The 19,097-nt window shown below is 42.2% G+C and overlaps 1 protein-coding gene across 2 annotated transcripts in view; it reads right to left on the bottom strand.

Moving 5' to 3' along the window:
- The window catches only part of NEBL (nebulette), a 337,194-nt gene that overhangs the window by 207,334 nt on the left and 110,763 nt on the right, over positions 1–19,097 (bottom strand). For both annotated transcript variants that reach the window (XM_059911283.1, XM_059911277.1), the window contains exon 3: positions 5,895–5,979. In XM_059911283.1, coding sequence (XP_059767266.1) covers positions 5,895–5,979 — 85 coding nt within the window. The remainder of the gene's footprint in view (positions 1–5,894; positions 5,980–19,097) is intronic.

Below are 19,097 nucleotides of genomic sequence, written 5' to 3'. Positions count from 1 at the left end.
GAGAAAGCGCTTATTGTGAGAAATAAGAAGCATCACCCTAGGATCAAAATACGGCATCAAATGGTGAAAAATCAAAAGATGGGAACTATAAAGCTGCCAAAATTAGGTTCAAAGAAGATGGAAAATTAAAAAGCAAATATGAAAGGCTTCTTGTCCGAGATCAGCGGAATATAAGAATTACCAACGAAAGCTATCTGGAGAGACAGTCTTCCTGTTTAGAAGTATGAGGTTGTCGCATGAGATAAGGGACGGTAAGAGGACCCAGCAAGGAGCAAAGAATCGTCAGCTAAGATCAGGAAATCAGAAAAAAAAAGATATGCATTTAGAAATGGGATCCACAGCTGGGCAGGATGCAGCAGGCCACTCTGAGATCCCATTATGTACCTGTCTGCAGAAAAGCACTCAGGCCTCCAACTCCCTGAAAATGTTTTTAAACATAATTAAGATACACACAGCTCTCTCTCTGCAGCTCTTGTCACAGTTGCAATTTTGCCTATGTTCGTTAATTTTTTATTATCGCCCTCTCCCCGACTAGACCATAAATCCCCTGAGAGTGAAGGTTTATATGATTCTGCTCACTACAGCATCCTCAATATCTAGCACAGAATTTAGCATATCATTGGCACTGGGTGGCAAATGAAATTCAGGTCAAATTTATGATCGGGTTGGGGCCTCTGGGATGAGATTTGACACATACACAGAGGACGCTCTCCAAAGCAGTTCTCCAGTCATCTTTAGACAATTACTGATGTTCCCTAGTCGTGGATCTGTTGCTTTGAAGGAAGTCGGTCCTCAGTGATACCCTATTAAAAAGCAACTGCAACCTGAGAGGAGTCCTGCTTTAGGTGATAACTGAACACCATACTGGCTGGTTAGATGACAGAGAACAGAGAGAAAAAAACCCTGAAAATGGAAGACAGAATGAGGAGGAACAGAAAGGTACCTAGGGCAAGCCAGAGAAAGGGAATGCTGGTCACAGCCCTACCTCCTTGACCTTCCAGAGGTTTATATTAGACATGTGTCTTCATTCCTCCCGCAGAGATGTGTAACTATTATGTTTCCCTAGAAAAAAACCATGTCACCTTCTCACCTTACTACTGTCATATATCCTGTTCCCTGTGCGCCATGTTTTTTATGCCCCCAAAGAAACATGGAAGATTAAAAAAGAATTAACATAGCTTACAAAATGAAGACTCAAGATTCCGGAATAATCTGTATTCGATCCATCATAATTTTCAATTTCATCTTATCAGCACTCATAAATCACACACACTCCATTTAAGAACCCAGGGAGCCCCAATTCTCCATTATTTTCAGCAGGATTGCAAACAGCTAAGCCAATCACATAAACAACCAAGTGGGAAAGTTCGCTAACATTTGGTCTTTCAGCAGTGCTTTTCAGATCTGCCCTACAGAGGCCCAAGGCTTCCTAAGACATTCATCCCAAAGCCCTAGAGGGGGAGGATGGGGAGAGGCAGGGGGAACATGAGAGGGGGGTTTGCACCCCCTCCCCTTGCTAAAGCTACAACAGCCCTGTTTTGCTCTCTTTTCTATGAAGGCTTCCCCTCAAAATTCCATTTGAAGAACCATTTCCCCGGCTTTATGATGTCCACAGACTCCTGATGGAAAGTACTCAAAGCATCTGCGCCTTTTCTGCCACAGCCTGAAAAAAGAAACACTTGCTATGACATCATGTGAAAATAATAAGTTTAAAAAATGTCTCTCCTAAGGGGGTTCTCACCTCACTTAAGTTTTCAAAGTTTAGGGACTGCCCAACTTACAAAGCGTTTGTGTTCCAGAAGTTTAGTTTACCAGGCAAGGCTTTGGAACTCAAGGCTCACCTCCCCACAAAAACAAGGACATCATGCTGGTCCCAAGGCATGCAGTGAAAGCCTGATGCCCCACGTATGAAGTACAATGTTACTAATACCACTAGAAGGAAAAGTCTCCACTTTTGCCCCTTACGGTATGAGTCACTGTGGGCCAGTGGGGGCACCTAACCTCCAGTTATGCTATTCCTTTGAAGCAGTTCATCCTGTGAGATGTGATGGAAAGGGAGCTAGTGACGAAGGAAGGCTTCCTCTCCCCCCGTTGTCTGCAGAGTTCCAGAGCCATCCATAGCCAGCGCGGTCAGTGGTTGCCCAAGGGGACAGGCACCAGTTATCTGCGAGCTGGATAATGCCTGTTAGCCACCGCCTATCACCAGCTCTGAAAAGCTAACTCATGGTTTCCTTGTTTATTCTCCGGTATTCCGTATCATTTTATTATGACAATCGGCACCTAATATAGATCCCAAAAAAGCTTGAGAGGACCTAACACTCAGGCAAAAAAAAAAAAGAAAAAAAAATGCTGGCAATGTTCATAACCCTCTGAAAAAGAAAGAGACCGAGACAGAGAAGAGAAAAAAGGAAAAGATAACAACATGTAACTATAAATAACTTCCTAGGTTGGACTGAAATTTTATTTTTGTTTTCCCTTCATTTTGGCTCATTTGGTAAGCTAATGAACTAGAAGAAAAAATAGGAGTTTTAACCAAACAATTCTAAAGGATCTCAGAATTTCAAAACTAGGAGTAATGAAGAGATTTGGCTCATTTAGCATCACAGGTTATCAAAACAAGTAAATAAAATGTTAATAGTCAATTTTCCACCAAAACTGTTGAGCTGTTCAGAATTCTTTTTTTTTTCCTAAAATGATTAAATTGTGCACTTTATTTTATTTTATTTTTTAAATGAAAGCTTCTTTCTTTCTTTCTTTCTTTCTTTCTTTATTTTTGGCTGTGTTGGGTCTTCGTTTCTGTGCGAGGGCTTTCTCTAGTTGCGGCGAGCGGGGGCCACTCTTCATCGCGGTGCGCGGGCCTCTCACTATCGCGGCCTCTCTTGTAGCTGAGCACAGGCTCCAGACGCGCAGGCTCAGTAGTTGTGGCTCACGGGCCCAGTTGCTCTGCGGCATGTGGGATCTTCCCAGATCAGGGCTCGAACCCATGTCCCCTGCATTCGCAGGCGGATTCTCAACCACTGCGCCACCAGGGAAGCCCCAGAATTCTTGATATCAAAACTCAAAGGGAATGCTCTACCACAGAACCAAATCATTTAATAGGCTAACATTAAATGATTTGCCAGTAATGAGTACTACCATTAGGGTAGATATCTTTCCATGTCTTTGTAAAAGGTAGAAACACTCTAGAAGTATTTTAATTGCTCATGAAGAAGGAGAAGGAGGAGGAGGAGGAGGGAAAAAAGAAGAAGGGGGAGGGGAGGAAGGGGAGAGAGAGGACTTCTTCCTATGTGTGACTTTTGCACTTTATGAGAAATTCTACCTTTACATACACTGCCCTATTGGCTTGTACTGAAAGCATCTGCTTACACATCTCCTTTTCTAGGTGCTCTCTGAGTAATGTGACCAGAGTACTGGTTGAGATTGTGGACACTTGGGGCTCACAGATCTAGGTTCTATTCCAAGTTCAATTCCTTGCTAAGTTTGAAAGGGTGAGTTCATTAAACTCTCTAAAGGTTGAATGCTTCATCTAAATAGGGATAATAATAAATACCTGTCTCATAGGGCTGTTTGAGAGGAAATGAAATAGTACACGTAAAATTATGTGCCCTGAATACAGCAAGATTGACGATAATGATGATGATGATGGTGGTGATGTCTTTCCCTCCCCCGACGCCTAGCGCAATTCCTTGCACATAGTAAGTAGTCAGCACGTGTTTCTTGAATTGAGTTGAATTTCCCCATGCCATCTGTCTGATGAAGTCCTACATTTTCTTTCTGAAGATGATTTTTGAGCAAAATTTTACAGAAAATCTGATGCCTTCACCTGACCACTGCTTGGAGACCCCATAGCGCTTTGTGCCCCTCTATGAACTCCTGTCCCATGAGCCCAGAACTATGTGTGTGCTCTGCCTTCTGAAGTTTGCAGCTTGCTGCTACCTACCTGAGGGAGAATAAAATCAGCCTTTCATGAAACAGTAAGCTCCTTTTTTCTTTGCCTTTCCAGAGGTCAGGCGTGTGGCAGGAAAACAATAAATGCTTGTTCCTGCACCAAGTAGACGACACCTATAACCACTAACTGAACCCAAAGGGAGTGGCGTGCTCTCTAAAGGAAGGAGATAAGGGTTCATATCAGATCCTCTGTCAACCTTCAAGGCTCCGCTCAGACCCCCCCGCCAGCACGAAGCATAACCAGACCAACCCATACTCGCCCCGCCATTTCTGAGTCCCTATTTTAAATTAAACATAGTTGCTCGAGGTGGGGGTGGTGGTATGTTAGTCCTGTTTCCTCAGACACCCCATGAACTCTGTGAAGAGAGGATTAACTAATTATAAATTCTATTGCACAGAACAAGGACATGTAACAGGCAGGCAACAAATATTTGGTTGCTTGATTTAGTTCTGTTTTCCAATGTGCTCGAAGTACTTCTCCAGAATTACCTAATTAATCCTAACTTGATGAGAAGAAAGGCATATTGGAGCTGCGCAGACGGGAGCCAAGTCCTGGCACCCTCCGCAGTGTGAATGAGCAAGGGGCGTTCTTGCTGGCTCTGCAATAGTGCCTCTCTTTGGCCGGCACTCAATTTTTTGAACTAATAGCTTAGCACACGGAAAATTAGCATTTTACATAAACCGAAAACTAACTGCCAACCAAGTCTTCATGGCGTTGTTAACCAACAGTAAACCCTACTCGGAGTTTTTTTCCCCTCTAATTAAGTGGACTGAGAAGTGGTCCCAAGTCCTCCAGAAAGAGGATGGAGGGAACTACCATCTCCCCTGTGATCAGATAAACCCGCATGGAAATAATTAGATCCGTTGCAACTGAGAGCTGACTACTCTCATTACGAACAGCTACAACTGACATTTTCAAAGAGTGTCAGCTAGACACCTCCCTCCTTCACGAAGTCTGCTCTTCTCCCTTTTTCACATCAAGGATTCTCAGGGACCACGGTAATCATAATCAGCCTCCACAGTCATACAACCTTTTTTAAACTTTTCAACATGCTTTCACACCTAACTACCTATTTGACACCTGCAGCCACCCCCAAGACAGGTAGACAAGATCAGATAGACTGTCTCACTTTACACCAGCATAAAGAATCCCAGTGGCTGGCCCAAGGCCACAACCAACGAACAGTGGAAGGCGGACCTCAACCCAGCCTTCCCTCCCCGCTCCTCAGTGTCGTTTTACCTCGCCGCTGACCACTGGGCTGCCACGTAGCTGCTCAGCACCGTCCTACACCGTGGCCGGCACAACAACTCCTCTGAAAGAGAGCACCCGAGGTTTCTCAAGAAGAGACGGGGTGTCCCTGAAGAAAACACTGCCATTCAAATCCCTAGTCTTAACCGATGTGTTTCGCCATATTGAAGGCACGTTTCCATCCAAAATGGTTGACTGGGAGCCAATCATGGTGTTCTAATCTTTGTTCATGCTGTCAGCGTGACATATGAAAGAAATATGAATAAAGTGACAGGATGAAAACAAAGCTAGTGGCTGGTGTGAGATACACAGACAGGGTGTTAGCCCCACACTCACTGCAGTTGGGTCAAGTTAACACCTCTTTTTTCCCCTACATATGCAGTGTGGAAAAGCTATTTATAAAATGTTTTTAAATATTTAGGACCAAATAAATCAATATTGTTGGGAAACACTTACTCTGACCAGAACTCATTTACTTGCCCTAGTCCCATGTGGATAACAGAACCGAGAATATCAGGATTATCCAAGACTGGGAATAAAACAGACATTGAGCACTTCTGCCCGGACTGCCCACCCAGGCCCGCTTTCAGTCTGCACACCGGCTGGTGACCTGGCATGAACAGTACGATGACCGAGGAGTGGCCTTGTGAATAATATTTAGAACGAATGTAACAAAAATAGGCCTTTCAGAAATTACCTGACTCTGCAATTCACTTTGCTGCTTCAGGCGAAGATTTTCAGGTGTATCTGCCACCGTGGTGAAGGACTGCTTTGGGTAGTGTCTGTGGAGAAATTTTTTTAAAGAACATAATTAAAATATTGTGACACAAAACAATACTTTAACACCAGTTGTTTTATTCTTCCCTTCTATCCCAATGGAACAGGTGTCTCTCCTCTTAGCCAAGGTCACCTCTCTGTTATTATTCTGGGTCCCAAGCCCTCCTCCATTCTCATGACCCTCTATGACCCACTTGTCTCCCAAAATTTCACCCTAGGCTTCCCTGTTCTATGAGCTACATCCCGTCAGCATCCAAGCACTCTCAAGGCTCCCCCGACTTCTATCCCTCCCTCCACCCACACTATTCTAGCATGAGGTCCAAGAGTCTGTTCTCTCCTTCAGCCAAACTTCCTTACAAAGAGGACTAAGCTCACTGTCTCCGCTCATCTCTTCCAGCTCTCTCCTCAATGCTATGCATTCTAGCTCCTGTTTCCAGACGTTTCTCCGGTTAAAGCTATAATGGCTTCCTGCAGCACAGAGGATCCAACAGACATCTTTTGGGCTTCCTCTTGCTTAGCCTCTCCTCCATCCTCTTCCTCGGTGTCTTTGTCCCCACACACTCCTGGCCAGCTTCTCCCCTTCTAGCTGTTCCTCCTCTGTCTCCTGGGGGCTCCTCTCTGCCCATCCTCCTTCAGGGTTCTAACAGGCTTTCTTCTCTTCTCAGTGTACGCCTGGGTGATCGCCGGGGTGATCTCATTCATTCTCACAGCTCTGGGTATCCCCTATAACCATGCTGATCACTTCCAAATCTACAACTCTAGCCCAGCTTTCCCTCCTGAATTTCAGAGCCACTGGCATTTCCACTCGTGCATACCCCATATTCACCACACATTCAGTCTGAAATCCAACAGTCCATCATCCCACCACAATCCCAAAACGATTTCTTCCCCGTGTATTCCCTCTTTCATTAATCAGTGCCCAGCTGCCCACACCAGAAACCTGGGAGTAATCTTGACTCCTCACACATCTAATCAATCCATCGCCAAGTCTATTGATTTTATCTCCTAAATATGTCTTGATTATATTTACTTCTCTCCGTCTCCACTGCATTTTTTCATTTTAGGCCACGTTTATCTTTTAGGTAACTACAACACTTGCCAGTCTTGCCCTTCCAATCCAACTCGCCAAAGCAAACTTTCCACAATGCCAACCTGATCACCTGACTCCTCTGAGTAAAACCTTTCCATGGCTTCCCATTGATCCAAGAAAAAAGTCCAGCCTCCGGTCCCCCAAGGCCCCCACGATGAGCCTTCTGCAGACTTCTCGCTCACATCCACGCTCTGGCTGAGAAGTTCACCCTTCTCTTTCCCACCTCTTCCCCTGCATGCTTTACCCTGGCCTGGAACACCCCACTTCTCTGGCTAACTCCTCTTTATCTCTTAGGTCTCGCCTTAGATTTCACTTTCTCCAGAAAGCCTTCCTGGTCTCGCAAATGTGTCCTGGAATGTACTTTCTGTTCCATTATAATATTTTTTCGTATTCATTTCTATCTTCCTATTGACATGTCTCTGTCTCACAGTACAAGGAAAGTTCCGCGGCCACAAGAACAGGCTATCTTGTCCCTTGTCAGAGCACATTCAGCACCTACTAGCATCTGGCTCATATGACTTCAGTAAATATTTGTGGAAAGAAGAATAGAAGGGAGGGAAGAAGGGAGGGAGGGAGGAGGGTAGGAGAAAGAAGGGAGAGAAGAAGCCACATGACTACAGTGCGTGTCAGGCTACAGAAAGCTTCACTGCATTACATCATACATAATGACATATATGCAAACACACAAGCCCTCCTGGTGGTGAGGTGATGGCGTCTACTCCCACGTGTGGTTACGAACACCAGCGACTGCCTCTGCTCCCCATGCCCAGCCGGCACGGAGGGTACATCTCCGGCTGCTGTGACTCTATCACCACAAAAGCTGTGGAGCTCAGAGCCGCCCCTCAAAGAGCCCCCACTCCCTGTTTCCTTCTCCCTGGCCCCTCTCCTTGGTGATGTCCACCCTCCAAATCTTCCTGTGGTTTCTCAAAAGTCCTCTAAGCCTCACTATTTCACCATAATTTTCTTGCCTTCTTAGAGCAGACACAAACCTAATTTAAATTTTTTCATGATAACTCAGGGTCATCTAAACAGACATTATCAGATCATGATACAAAGCAGTAGTGCTTTCAAAGTTTACAAAGGTTGGGATGGCCTAAATCCCATGAGATCGTTGCACTTCTATGTCTGTTGGACTGGCAAAGAGATCATTTCTCACACACAGCAGTTGGCCTTGCACAGCCTTCTTCCCTTCTGGTTTCCTTCTTCTATCCCAGGGTAAGTAACTAGAGAGTAGTCAAGTTTAGTGAAATGTTGGTAAAACTAGAGTTACTGGTTCAAGTGAGGAAGCTGTAATAGGCAAGGTGTCTCCCTCCCTTTATCCTGAACTCAGAGACTTCGTGTCAGCTACACACTATGGGGGCTACTTCTTTTTCTTTTTAATTTATTGAAGTATAGTGGACTTACAACATTATATCACTTTCAAGTGTATGACACAAGGATTCGATATTTTTATAGATTACTTGGGGGCTACTTCTGAACTGTGCTCCAGACAGGTGAAGCTGGACAGACAACTTCAGTGTGTTTCAGAATGTTTGCAACTCAATCTTGGAAAGCTGAACTTCATTGGACTTTAAAATGTAGCCATTATGTATGTATTGCTACACTTTAAAGCTAAAATAACAAATTAGCACTTTTTTTTTTTCAAAATACATTCTGTGAAATAAAGTTTCACAGAGATTTTCAGGATTTCCACAATGTTTAATTCAAAAATGTTATGTATGTATTTTAACTACGTTTGAAACTGTAATTAAAGTCTACTCTCAAATATGTTACAGAAAGTTTAACCCGTTGAGACTGTACTGTACTAACTTGCAGGTTAACTCAGTTTAGGGGCAGACTTTGAGGGGACAACCTTCTCCTGCCATTTATGTTTAATTAAAAATTATGTTTAAAAGCTAAAAATTACATTTTAAATTAAACACAAATTAAATATTAAACAGAATTTTTAAGTAAACATAATTTAAAAATTAAACAGAACTTTTAAGTAAACAGCATTCTAAGATGGAAAATTGAACTGTTGGGGGGGGCGCAGGACATTCAATTTGCAATTGCTTCTCTGTATGTACATGAACTTGGCCCACACCAGGCCAAAACAATGTCTACTTGGATACTAACAAAACTTCACTTGCCACTCATATCTCCCATTTTAAAGTTATCATTTCATGATAATAATCTATTCCCACCATTTGATTTTATAATGAGAAGAGGTGATAGATTTGAACTTACAAAATACATGCATATAAATAAAACACCACTTTAACACGTTTGATATTGGGAACCCATACTAAGTTCTATTTGGAACAAGGTTTTACACTGAAAAGAAAAACAAATTGAAAAGCTTCTGCTTTTTTCTTTCTTTCTTTCTTTTTAGAGGACATACTCTGCTCACCTGACGGCCAAAGCAACAAACATACTGACATGCTGAGCATACTGAGGACTATAAACAGATTGTAATACTTGGCACTTTTTCCAATATCCTTCCCAATCCTAAAATTCAATGATTTTGTAATAATGGGTAACATAACTTTCTCTAAAGATGAATAACAAGAAGAAACTATCCAAATTTTTGATCCAGAAGAAAAATTCAACTTAGTATTAATAACCACAATAAAAAATGCCAAGGAAAGGAGGAATTCATATCTGAAACTACTAGGAGTCATGAGTACTATAATGGATTAAAACCTAAGGCTTTGGGGACCAAAGTTATCTTCAGAGCTAGCAAAATTCAAGTGACTAGGGTCTTGGGAAAAAATGCCTAACAATCAAAAGAGAGTGGAATGGTCTCATGAGTTGGAACCATGAGACACAGAAGTAGTAAATGTAATTACAGATGTGGCAGCACACACTATTTACATAAAAAATGATAATTACAACATCTGGAGAAACCTAATGAATTTTGCCAAAGTGGACACATCTGAAAATCCTGGATTTCTCAACATCATGTCCATGTAGCAATGTCCATCTAAACTAATCTGACGATATTCTGCTCTGAAGTCATAGTCTCAACTCCCACCCACTCACCGCCCCACCCACAAAAGAAAAACAGACCCAGAAATAAACTGAGGGCTCAGTGGTCCCTCATGGGATCATAGGAACAGAGAAGCAAAGCATTTTAAAACTAATTGACGGTACCATACAGTTAATTCTAGCTCTACACAAATACTGCATTTAAATGATTGTAGAAGGTCTTCCTAAAATAAATGTCTTGAAAAGAAAGCTCCAGGAAAGATGATTTCTTCACTAGGCTTCGAGGAAGAATGACATTTTCTCCTTGTCCATATTAGGGGACAGAACTTGGGGCATAAGGCATGGGGGCATGAAAAACGCATGTTCAAAAGGAATCAGGAAAAAAGTAAAAAGAAAAAAAAACAAAAGATGGGGTGGATAAATTGGTACATTAATATATTTCCTGGATAATAAAATATAATCATGGAACTATGACAAATAACACATTGGGAGCTGGTGGAAAGATCTGAAGAATATCGTGAAATGTTTAAGCATCATAAACAGAAGCCTCTTAGCTGAAATATGCAGGAATTGGACGAAGCGTATGCGTCAAGATTAGGCTGACAGCTGCAACAAATCCAGATTTCGATGAAATGCTACATTAAAAATAAATAAAAAGAGAAAGAATCAAGATAATCACAGAAGACTACAACTGAAACAGCAAAGTTAGGTCACAAAAAGAGGGCTTCCCAATTTTTTCATCTCTGTGAGATTCAGTCTACAAGAATATAGGAAAAGTTGTATGTAAACCAGGAGACCAGAGCTGGGCGGAGTGAGGAAAGCAGTGTAATAAGCAAATGGCAACCTCCACAGAGACAGTAATGAGACAGAACACAGAGAAGAGCAAGAATCCAGAACCTCTCACTTTTTATCCAGAGCCCAGGGGTCACGAGAGCACTGGAGCCAAATGGCCTGGGTCTGGACCTGGCTTTTCCACCTACTGTGCGCCTTTGGGCAGGTTTCTTAATCTCTCTGGCCTCAATTTCCTCATCTGTAAAAGCAACACAATGATAGCACTTGTTATGCTTGTTGCAAAATGAACACCTGTAAAGCATTTCAAACAGCGTCTGGCTCGTCATAGGCACTCAATCAAGTATCTATTATTAATAACAAAAAATATTATTATTACTATTATTTCTACTATTACTTTTCTCTTTGCTTTACTGCAAAGTGCCTTAACCTCTGTGTCTCATTGCCTTCATTGCCTTCATCTATATAGCTTCTTGCTAGAGACACATGAAAGAGCTTTATCAATGGAAAACTACTATAAATGTGAGATATGAGTAAACCACTTAGACAGATAAAGCTAAGATCGTTATGAATTTATTTACTGTAAACCCTGTAGTAATACAGTGGTTCTTAATCTCTGGGTAGCCAGCGACAGGCAATGTCAGGAGACATGTCTGGTGGTCACAACCGGGGGAGGCGGTGAGGAGACAGGCGCTATTGGCGTCTCGTGAGCAGGGGCCAGGGATGCTGTTCCACCTCCTGCAGTGCACAGGACGCCCCCACCCAAAATACCCGCAGTGCTGAGGCTGGGGTCCCTACATAATAGATCTCTAACATTACAGGAGGCCGCTAATTTTAAGACGGCTAGCTGTTTCCAACTGCTAGCTGTTTCAAGATTTTCCAAGAGACCTTCCAGAAAAAGATCTCTGATCTCTTTTTTCATTCTCACCTGCCTGGCAGAGTCAAATGGCCTGCCATCTCCCTCTAATCCTGTGCCACAGTGCGGGTCAATGATGCCTGTCTGAGTCTCCTCCTCACCAGCACCTAAGTCTACCCACCCTCTCCAGTTTTTTGTTTCTCCGACCACTGTTACAGTTCTACTCAAACTAGAAAATCTGAGAACAGAACTCAGGTGTCAAAAGCATTTGTTATTATATCATTATTTACTGATGGGCCCTGTGCAGAAAAGAGTAAATAGAGCAGGCCCAAACGCTATATATGAAAAGCCAGCTTTCAAGGTTGGCCCTTGGCTAGTGTCTAAGAACTTGGATTCTGGGAGGGTCCCCACCACCATTAGTTGATAAGGGTGGAACACTGTGCCTAAGCTGTTTGTACAAACAGTAAGGTTGATGCAGAACACTTGCTCTCCTTCTGGGAGTCTGGAGTTTGGGTACATGCCAGGCAGAGGTGCCTCTGTAAAGAGCCCCCGGTTAAAAACCCTGGGAGCTGAGTCTCTAACGAGCTTGAGTGGTTGGCAACATTTGACACGTGTTGTCACAGCTCATTGCTGGGGGAGCTAAGTGTGTCCCGTGTGACTTTCTGGGACAGAACTCTGGAACCCCATGCCTGGTTTCCTCTGGATTCTGCCCCACGTGCCTTTTCCCTTGGCTGGTTTTGCTTTGTATCTTTTCGCCGTAATAAATCATAGCCACAAGTATGACTCTAGGCTGAGTCCTGGGAGGCCTCCTAGAGAATCATCAAACCTGGGGGCAGTCTTGGGGACCTTAGGCCCTCTTCTGCCTAACAACTTATCATTCATGAAAGAGGTACTGTATTAACATTTTTAGTATATTATCTGCTTTAAGAAAATGCAACTTTATCTCTTAAGAACACTTAAAAGGCAAAAGTTCTGACCTCACGTTATTAACTTGACTCTTCAGTTCTGCTTTTCTGAGTCAGGTGAGGGCCTGATGACTTTTCTTTGGACCATCTTTTTATGCTCTGATTTTACCCAAGGAAGTCATTTTATCCAAGGGTCAAGATCATAACTATATTGGATAGTGGGGAGATGATAGAAGGTTTGAACATAATTTTAAGTATCTCCCAAATTAGAACAACTCCATTTTGTAGCAATAATGATTGTTTCACATCATTTAAAATTATCTTTAAAAAGTGAAAAATAAAACATTTTAAAATAACCAGGCCCTGAGAGAGATTACCACCACCAGGGTCGTCTATGAAGCTACTTATAAAGGATGCAATTCGGCAAAAAAAGAAAATAATTCCAGAAGGACAAGCTAAAATGCAAAAAGGAATGGTAAAGCAAATAAAACGCTAAATGCAATGCACCACACACATGCATACGCATACACACGCCCACATACACACAACATTGTATGGAAAAAGACAAAGCTAAAACATCTGATGGTAAAATGAGAAGGTAGCATGAAAATAAAGCATTCTAAGGTCCTTCTGTTCTTCATGAGAAAGGTTAAGACATTACTGAATTTTAAACTGTGCTTAAATAAATGTGATAAAATTCTAAGGGTAACCACAAAGAATGGAAATATAACACATAAATTCAAATCCTATAAAAGGGAAAAAGTCAAATTTTTTAAAAGTGCCAAAACTCTAACTCAATAAAATTTTTAAAAAAGAAAGAATAGAAACAAAAAGCAGCGTAGAATAAACGAGACAAATGGAAATTTAACAGTTGGGAGAAACAATTCAATAATCACAAAAATGTAAATGGGTTACATCTGCTAGCTAAAAGATCAATATATAGTCATATTTTTTAACTCCACTATAAAATAGCTATATTAAAATGAGACAAAATATACTTTTAAAATAAAGGCATTATTAAGAATAGAGACACTATATAGTGATGAAGGCTCAAGTCGCCAAAAAAGCATCACCTTAAATGTAGATTTTTTAAAATATGTGTGTGTGTATATATGTATATACATATATATAAGGAGAGAGAGAGAGAGAGAGAGAGATTGTGTGCACGTGCATGCAACACTGATGACAGGGAAAACTAGCATATTCACCAATATGGTGAGAGATTTCAACACCCCTCTCCCATTTATCGCTAGGTCAAGCAAACAGACAGAAAATGAATAAATATATCAAATATGTGAAATACGGAATTTGTGACAATAACACTAGTAATGTCTTCTCCACGGGGCGGTATTCACCCTAACAACCAGCACATCATGGACACCCATCAATCAAAAGGGGTCTCAGAGCCGACCCGGCCATGAACCACGGGCAGGACGCACCAGTGTGGACTGAGGACCACCAGTCTGCCTCCAAGGCAGGAAGAAGCAGGATGCCAACGTGTGCCATACGGAATGACAGCGGAATCATGAAAAGAAATGAAAACTGTCTCAGTTGTAATATCAACTCTTCATACGTGTATCCTGCCCCATCGGATAGAGCTTTCCTGAGGTTGGCTGCTTTGGAGCCCAGATGTAGTGAGAAAAGGAAACAGCATGAAACTGGGGTGGGGACAGAGGCAGGATGAGAAGGGAGGGGAAGAGAGAAGGAGAGAAAGACTTTAACCCAGGCTGGGATCTGCCATCACACACTAAACATGAGAAACAACCGCCAGACCTCCACGAAGAAAATGCGTCCAGCAGGAGGGGCCGAAGGAGCCCCGCGCTGTGCACAGAGAAGTTTCTAATGGCAAAGGAGCAACAGGGACAAACGCAGTATGAGGACACACAGGTCAGGCACAGCTTTGAAGACTAGATCAAATCAGACCTACTCATGAAGGGATGGGGTCTCAGGGGCGGTGAGATGGAGCTGCTTCAGACAGAAATATGAACTGGTGCGTTTACATCTACCATGTGCTGTGCTCCCCCCAAAACTAAAATGTTAACAGATTTGTTTAAGGAAGACCTCCTCCATGGCCGAAAAAATCTGAACTGAAGCCAGCTCCAAACTGCCACGGGCCTTCCTTTGTAAATGCTTCTGCTGCCTAAGCACACTTTGCCGGACACATCAGGGAGTTTCTCCTACCATTTTCTTTCCCACCTGGAAATCTCACAGGGCCTGAACACCCAAAGCCATGCACTGGGCTTCTTTACCTGGTTCTTCAAGGGCAAAGCATGTAGGCTCTCACATTCCTAGTCTCCATTTATACTTCTTTCTCCAAAAGAATATTCTAAAACTCACGTTCATTGTATTGGAAGGTTTTTCTTTGTTAAAGAGCAATAATGGAAAATGGCATATTATGTAAGAGAAGGAGAAAACCTGGAAGTTTTTTTCCTCTGAATAAAAGTCCCTGGGAAATTCCATAACTATTAATAATTTGCAAAAACCATCCTACTTTGGTTATCCTTTCAGATGCGTAAAATTGTATAAAATAGGAAATTCTCATAGCAAATGTTTTAAGACCTAGATGATAACACTGAGTAAAAACAATTCCACATTATTTCTTCTAATATTCCAGTGTGAGCGCTGACAGGGAAATTAACATCTAATGGGTAGAAGCATTTTAAGATAATATCTTTTTTACATATTGGGGTCAATCTGGGCATTTTCTACCTAATATGACTCCTTAAGTAAAAATTTGTTAGTGTATGATTAACACTATTCAACGTCAGCAAAAGACATATTATAATTTTACTCATGATATTCTTCCAGTATCTTCGAGTTTAACATGCTTCTTTCACTCTCTTGCTATGTCATTGATGTGATGTCTCTTCATAGATTTCTCTTCCCAGCCGTCATCTCGTGCTTAATTCTACCACTATTCTTCCCTGCAGCACCTCCATAAACAACTCCCATATAATGCCACTGGTTGCAAAACATCAATTTTTATGATTTAAAAAAAGACGGTGAATTAGAGCAAGTAAATGGGGAGTGCTCTTCAGAAAGGAGGGTTACGAGAGCCGCTGGCAGATCACATAAAATCGAAAAATGGATTATGATAATATAGGCCTCCCGTACATGAAATACAAGCCCAGCTGAAAGGAGGTACAGAAAGCAAACCCCTGGCTCTCTAAAGGGCAGTCACTAACCTAACGATTTACCAAATTCTCTTTCTGTCTGTAAGGGTCAAAAACTTGCCACCCTCTGAATTACTTCCTCGGCGGGACTCCATTGTAACCTCTATCGTGTGTTTACAAAAGAGGCCATGATCAAAGGGATTACACAGAAAACCGACCACACTATGAAATGCTTATCAGCTATTGGAACATGTCACCTAGATTTTGAATTACTCTGTAAAAGGTGAGTAATTAATACACACACGCACACACACACACACACACACACACACACCCCAGATGCTGTTTAAGAAAAATATGAGCTGGTAGAGGAGAGTCTGTGCCCTATGCTGTTGCCGACATTGACCGTGGGAATGTACAAACAGGGGCGCACGTGCAGCTGGGCAGCTCTGTGATTTGTGCCCAGGAACCACCAAAAGGTGCTGGTGACTAGAGCCAAGAGAACACACGCAGATCTGGGACTCAAGTGTCTGAGGCATTACCACGGTCTGAAAAATATTAAAAACAAAGTTCCTAGGAAAACAGAACATTAGAAACACAAGAGACATCACATTATCTTCCTTTGCTAAAAATAATAATAAATATAGTACCTATAGCAAATACTCAGTATCCGTAAAAATAATTATTTAAAGCCTAAAGGAAGAGGGGGAAGCATAATTCTATTTTTTAGAAAGACCTACGCAAACCTAAAAATGTGACATTATACCCAGCTGTGCATTTTTGGTAAAAATGTTATAGTCTCACAGAAAAATGTATGGCCAAAAATCAAATCAAATAAATTGTGGGAAACTAAAAAGAAGAGCCACTGCCACCGGCATATTGGTCTCTACTTCGCCCGTGTGTCACCGCCCATGCTCAGGGCAGACATCGCTAATGCACACCGCTCCTCCTGAAGGGTCCAGAGAAGACCCAACGTTCTTCTCAACATAGCACTCCAGACAACCACCGCCAAACATCCTGGACCACAGGCTAAATCTCCTTGCCCTCCACAGACTCTACTTATTTGACAATTTGCAGATCAGTTGTTTCCTAACTTTACAGGCTATGAAAGTAATATCAAGAATCTAAAAGCTATTTAACCATCGGCCTCCGCTATGCAATTAGCGATATATTCTGGTGGAGTAGAGGAAGACTTCAACATACTTCAATTTGTTCAGTGCCGAACTGTGTACAATAGTTCATTTGATGTGGTTTCAGAATAGGCAGACTGGGGGGAAACAAAGGAAACTGTACCAAAATTAGCATCTTTTATACCAGTGTGGGTTAGAGAAAAGGAACTCATAGTAGACAACATCACCAACTACTTACGCTGTCCCTGCCTGTCTCCCTCTAAGCAAGTCACATTCCTTTCCTAGGGACCTCAGGCAGAGTCTAACCACAAAACAGACCAACTCTTCTCTAAATGTACTTTTTTCTGGCTATTGATTATACAATGAAACGAAAACCCAATAGGCCTATACTGCCGCTGTGTTCGGTGCCTTGGATGAAGAGAAGGATGTGCAGCTTTAACCCTTTTCCATCACAGGTTAATGGCACAGGGAGAAAAGAGGGCCTCTGTGAAAGGTCTGAATGAAATGTTCTATTTTAAAAGGAATATAGTTATTACCTTCAAAATTGTACATATTCGCTTCAATATGTTTGACTCAAGTGGCAAACCAAGCACCTCCCACCCAAGGTCCAATGGAAATACTTTTTAAATGTACATAAGCACATATATAATAAATACATATATATACATGCAGAGAGAGAGAGATAATGTTAGTTGTTTAAAAGCACTGACTGTAGCGAGGAAAGATTAAAGACACCTTAGTTGATAGTTAATGGACAGAGTCAAAACTGTTGACCAGATATAAGGGGGCTCTGGAAATGTCAGCAGGGTCACCAGGCTATCTGAAAACCAGCCGGCTCCTCGGGCCCTTTCCCTTCTCCATTTACTCCCCATTCACAGCATATTCCACTGGCAGGAGAGGTGGTCGGTCACCCAGGTATCATCAGTCTTATGGGCAAAAGTATGGCTTTGAAATTTTGAAGGAAAATAGTTTTATACCCTATCAAACTATGAGGACAAAAATATGACATTTTCAGTCAAGCCAACTCAAGTTTGCAACCTATGCACTCTATATTTTTTAAATATTAAAATAGGACATTTTCCATAGTAACAAGAAATTTTAAGATACACCAAATTCAGTGGCAACTGAGAATGTGTTTTTAAAGCTCTGACTAGAGCCCACAGTAAGAAATGCATCTTACCCCACAGCCCAATACACAAAGTGTATATAAAATGGAGGTTTCCAAACAATATAGACATCTGTTCTGTCTGATGATCTCTAACATTTTTCTACTTTGTTCTAGTAGATTCCTTTTTTTTTCTTTAATGCTGGTCTCAGCCCACCAAATCAATGTCCTAATCCAGGAATGGGTCCAATTCGCAGTTTGAAAAACACTGAACTCACAGAAGCAAAGCAAGAAAAAAATAAATTAAAAACCATAAAAAAATCTGAGGATCCACTGGACCTCCAAGTGTGGTATACTCTGTGACTGGCAGGGTTTAAAGGCATAGGATGATGTGGCCAGGGAAGATTTTTGAAATGCCAACTGATTTTTTTCCTCCCAGTATTTCCCCTTCCATCTCCCCAACCTCTCACTCACTCTGACTCCTTCCAGAGTTCACAGTCTCGTTGGGGGATGACAAGGAAGAAAGCAGAAAGGCCCGGCTAGTCCTTGCTTTTGTATCTCCTGATGCCTGAGACCATTAAGGAGACTATGCTGATTGGCCCTTGAGAGGAAAAAAAATCACAGAGAAAGTGCCCTTAAGAGAGTATCACTCAGATGAAGAGGGGAGGGGAATAAAGAGAATAGAGAGAGGGGACTGCAGGCCTAGGCCTGGCTCAGAGCCCCAAGTCCAGGCAGAAAAAGGGCCACTGGCAGTCCCGAGAGTCAGTGGCCTACGGAGTCCGGGGACCACAGTGCCCTAGTATGTACTTCCATGTAGGACACAGAACCACTAGAACCAAGAAGGCTGTGGACAAAGGAACAAGAGACATCTCAGGGGTGACCTGTGTGAGCCTGGCCTTGAGAACCAGGTGATAAGGTCAAGATAAGGCCTCCTCCAAGGTCCTGGCAGCAAATCCCCAGTAATTTAGCCACAATCTTGGGGAAAGGGGGATAAAATCCTACATTTACTTACATTGGGTTTTCATCACCCCACCAGAATGAGGACTTGAGGAGAAATTAAGTCGTTATAGGAAATTAAAGTTACATTTCTGGTACACTTTAGTTCAGGACTGGGACTTACAACAATTATATTTCCTTCTTACTGAACCAAGCCACATATGTATCTATT

This window comes from Balaenoptera ricei, chromosome 2 (genome assembly GCF_028023285.1).
Source record: "Balaenoptera ricei isolate mBalRic1 chromosome 2, mBalRic1.hap2, whole genome shotgun sequence".
In the NCBI taxonomy this organism is placed as follows: Eukaryota; Metazoa; Chordata; class Mammalia; order Artiodactyla; family Balaenopteridae; genus Balaenoptera; species Balaenoptera ricei.
Note: the sequence above shows the minus strand (reverse complement) of the source record. Positions and strands in the feature narration are given on the sequence as shown.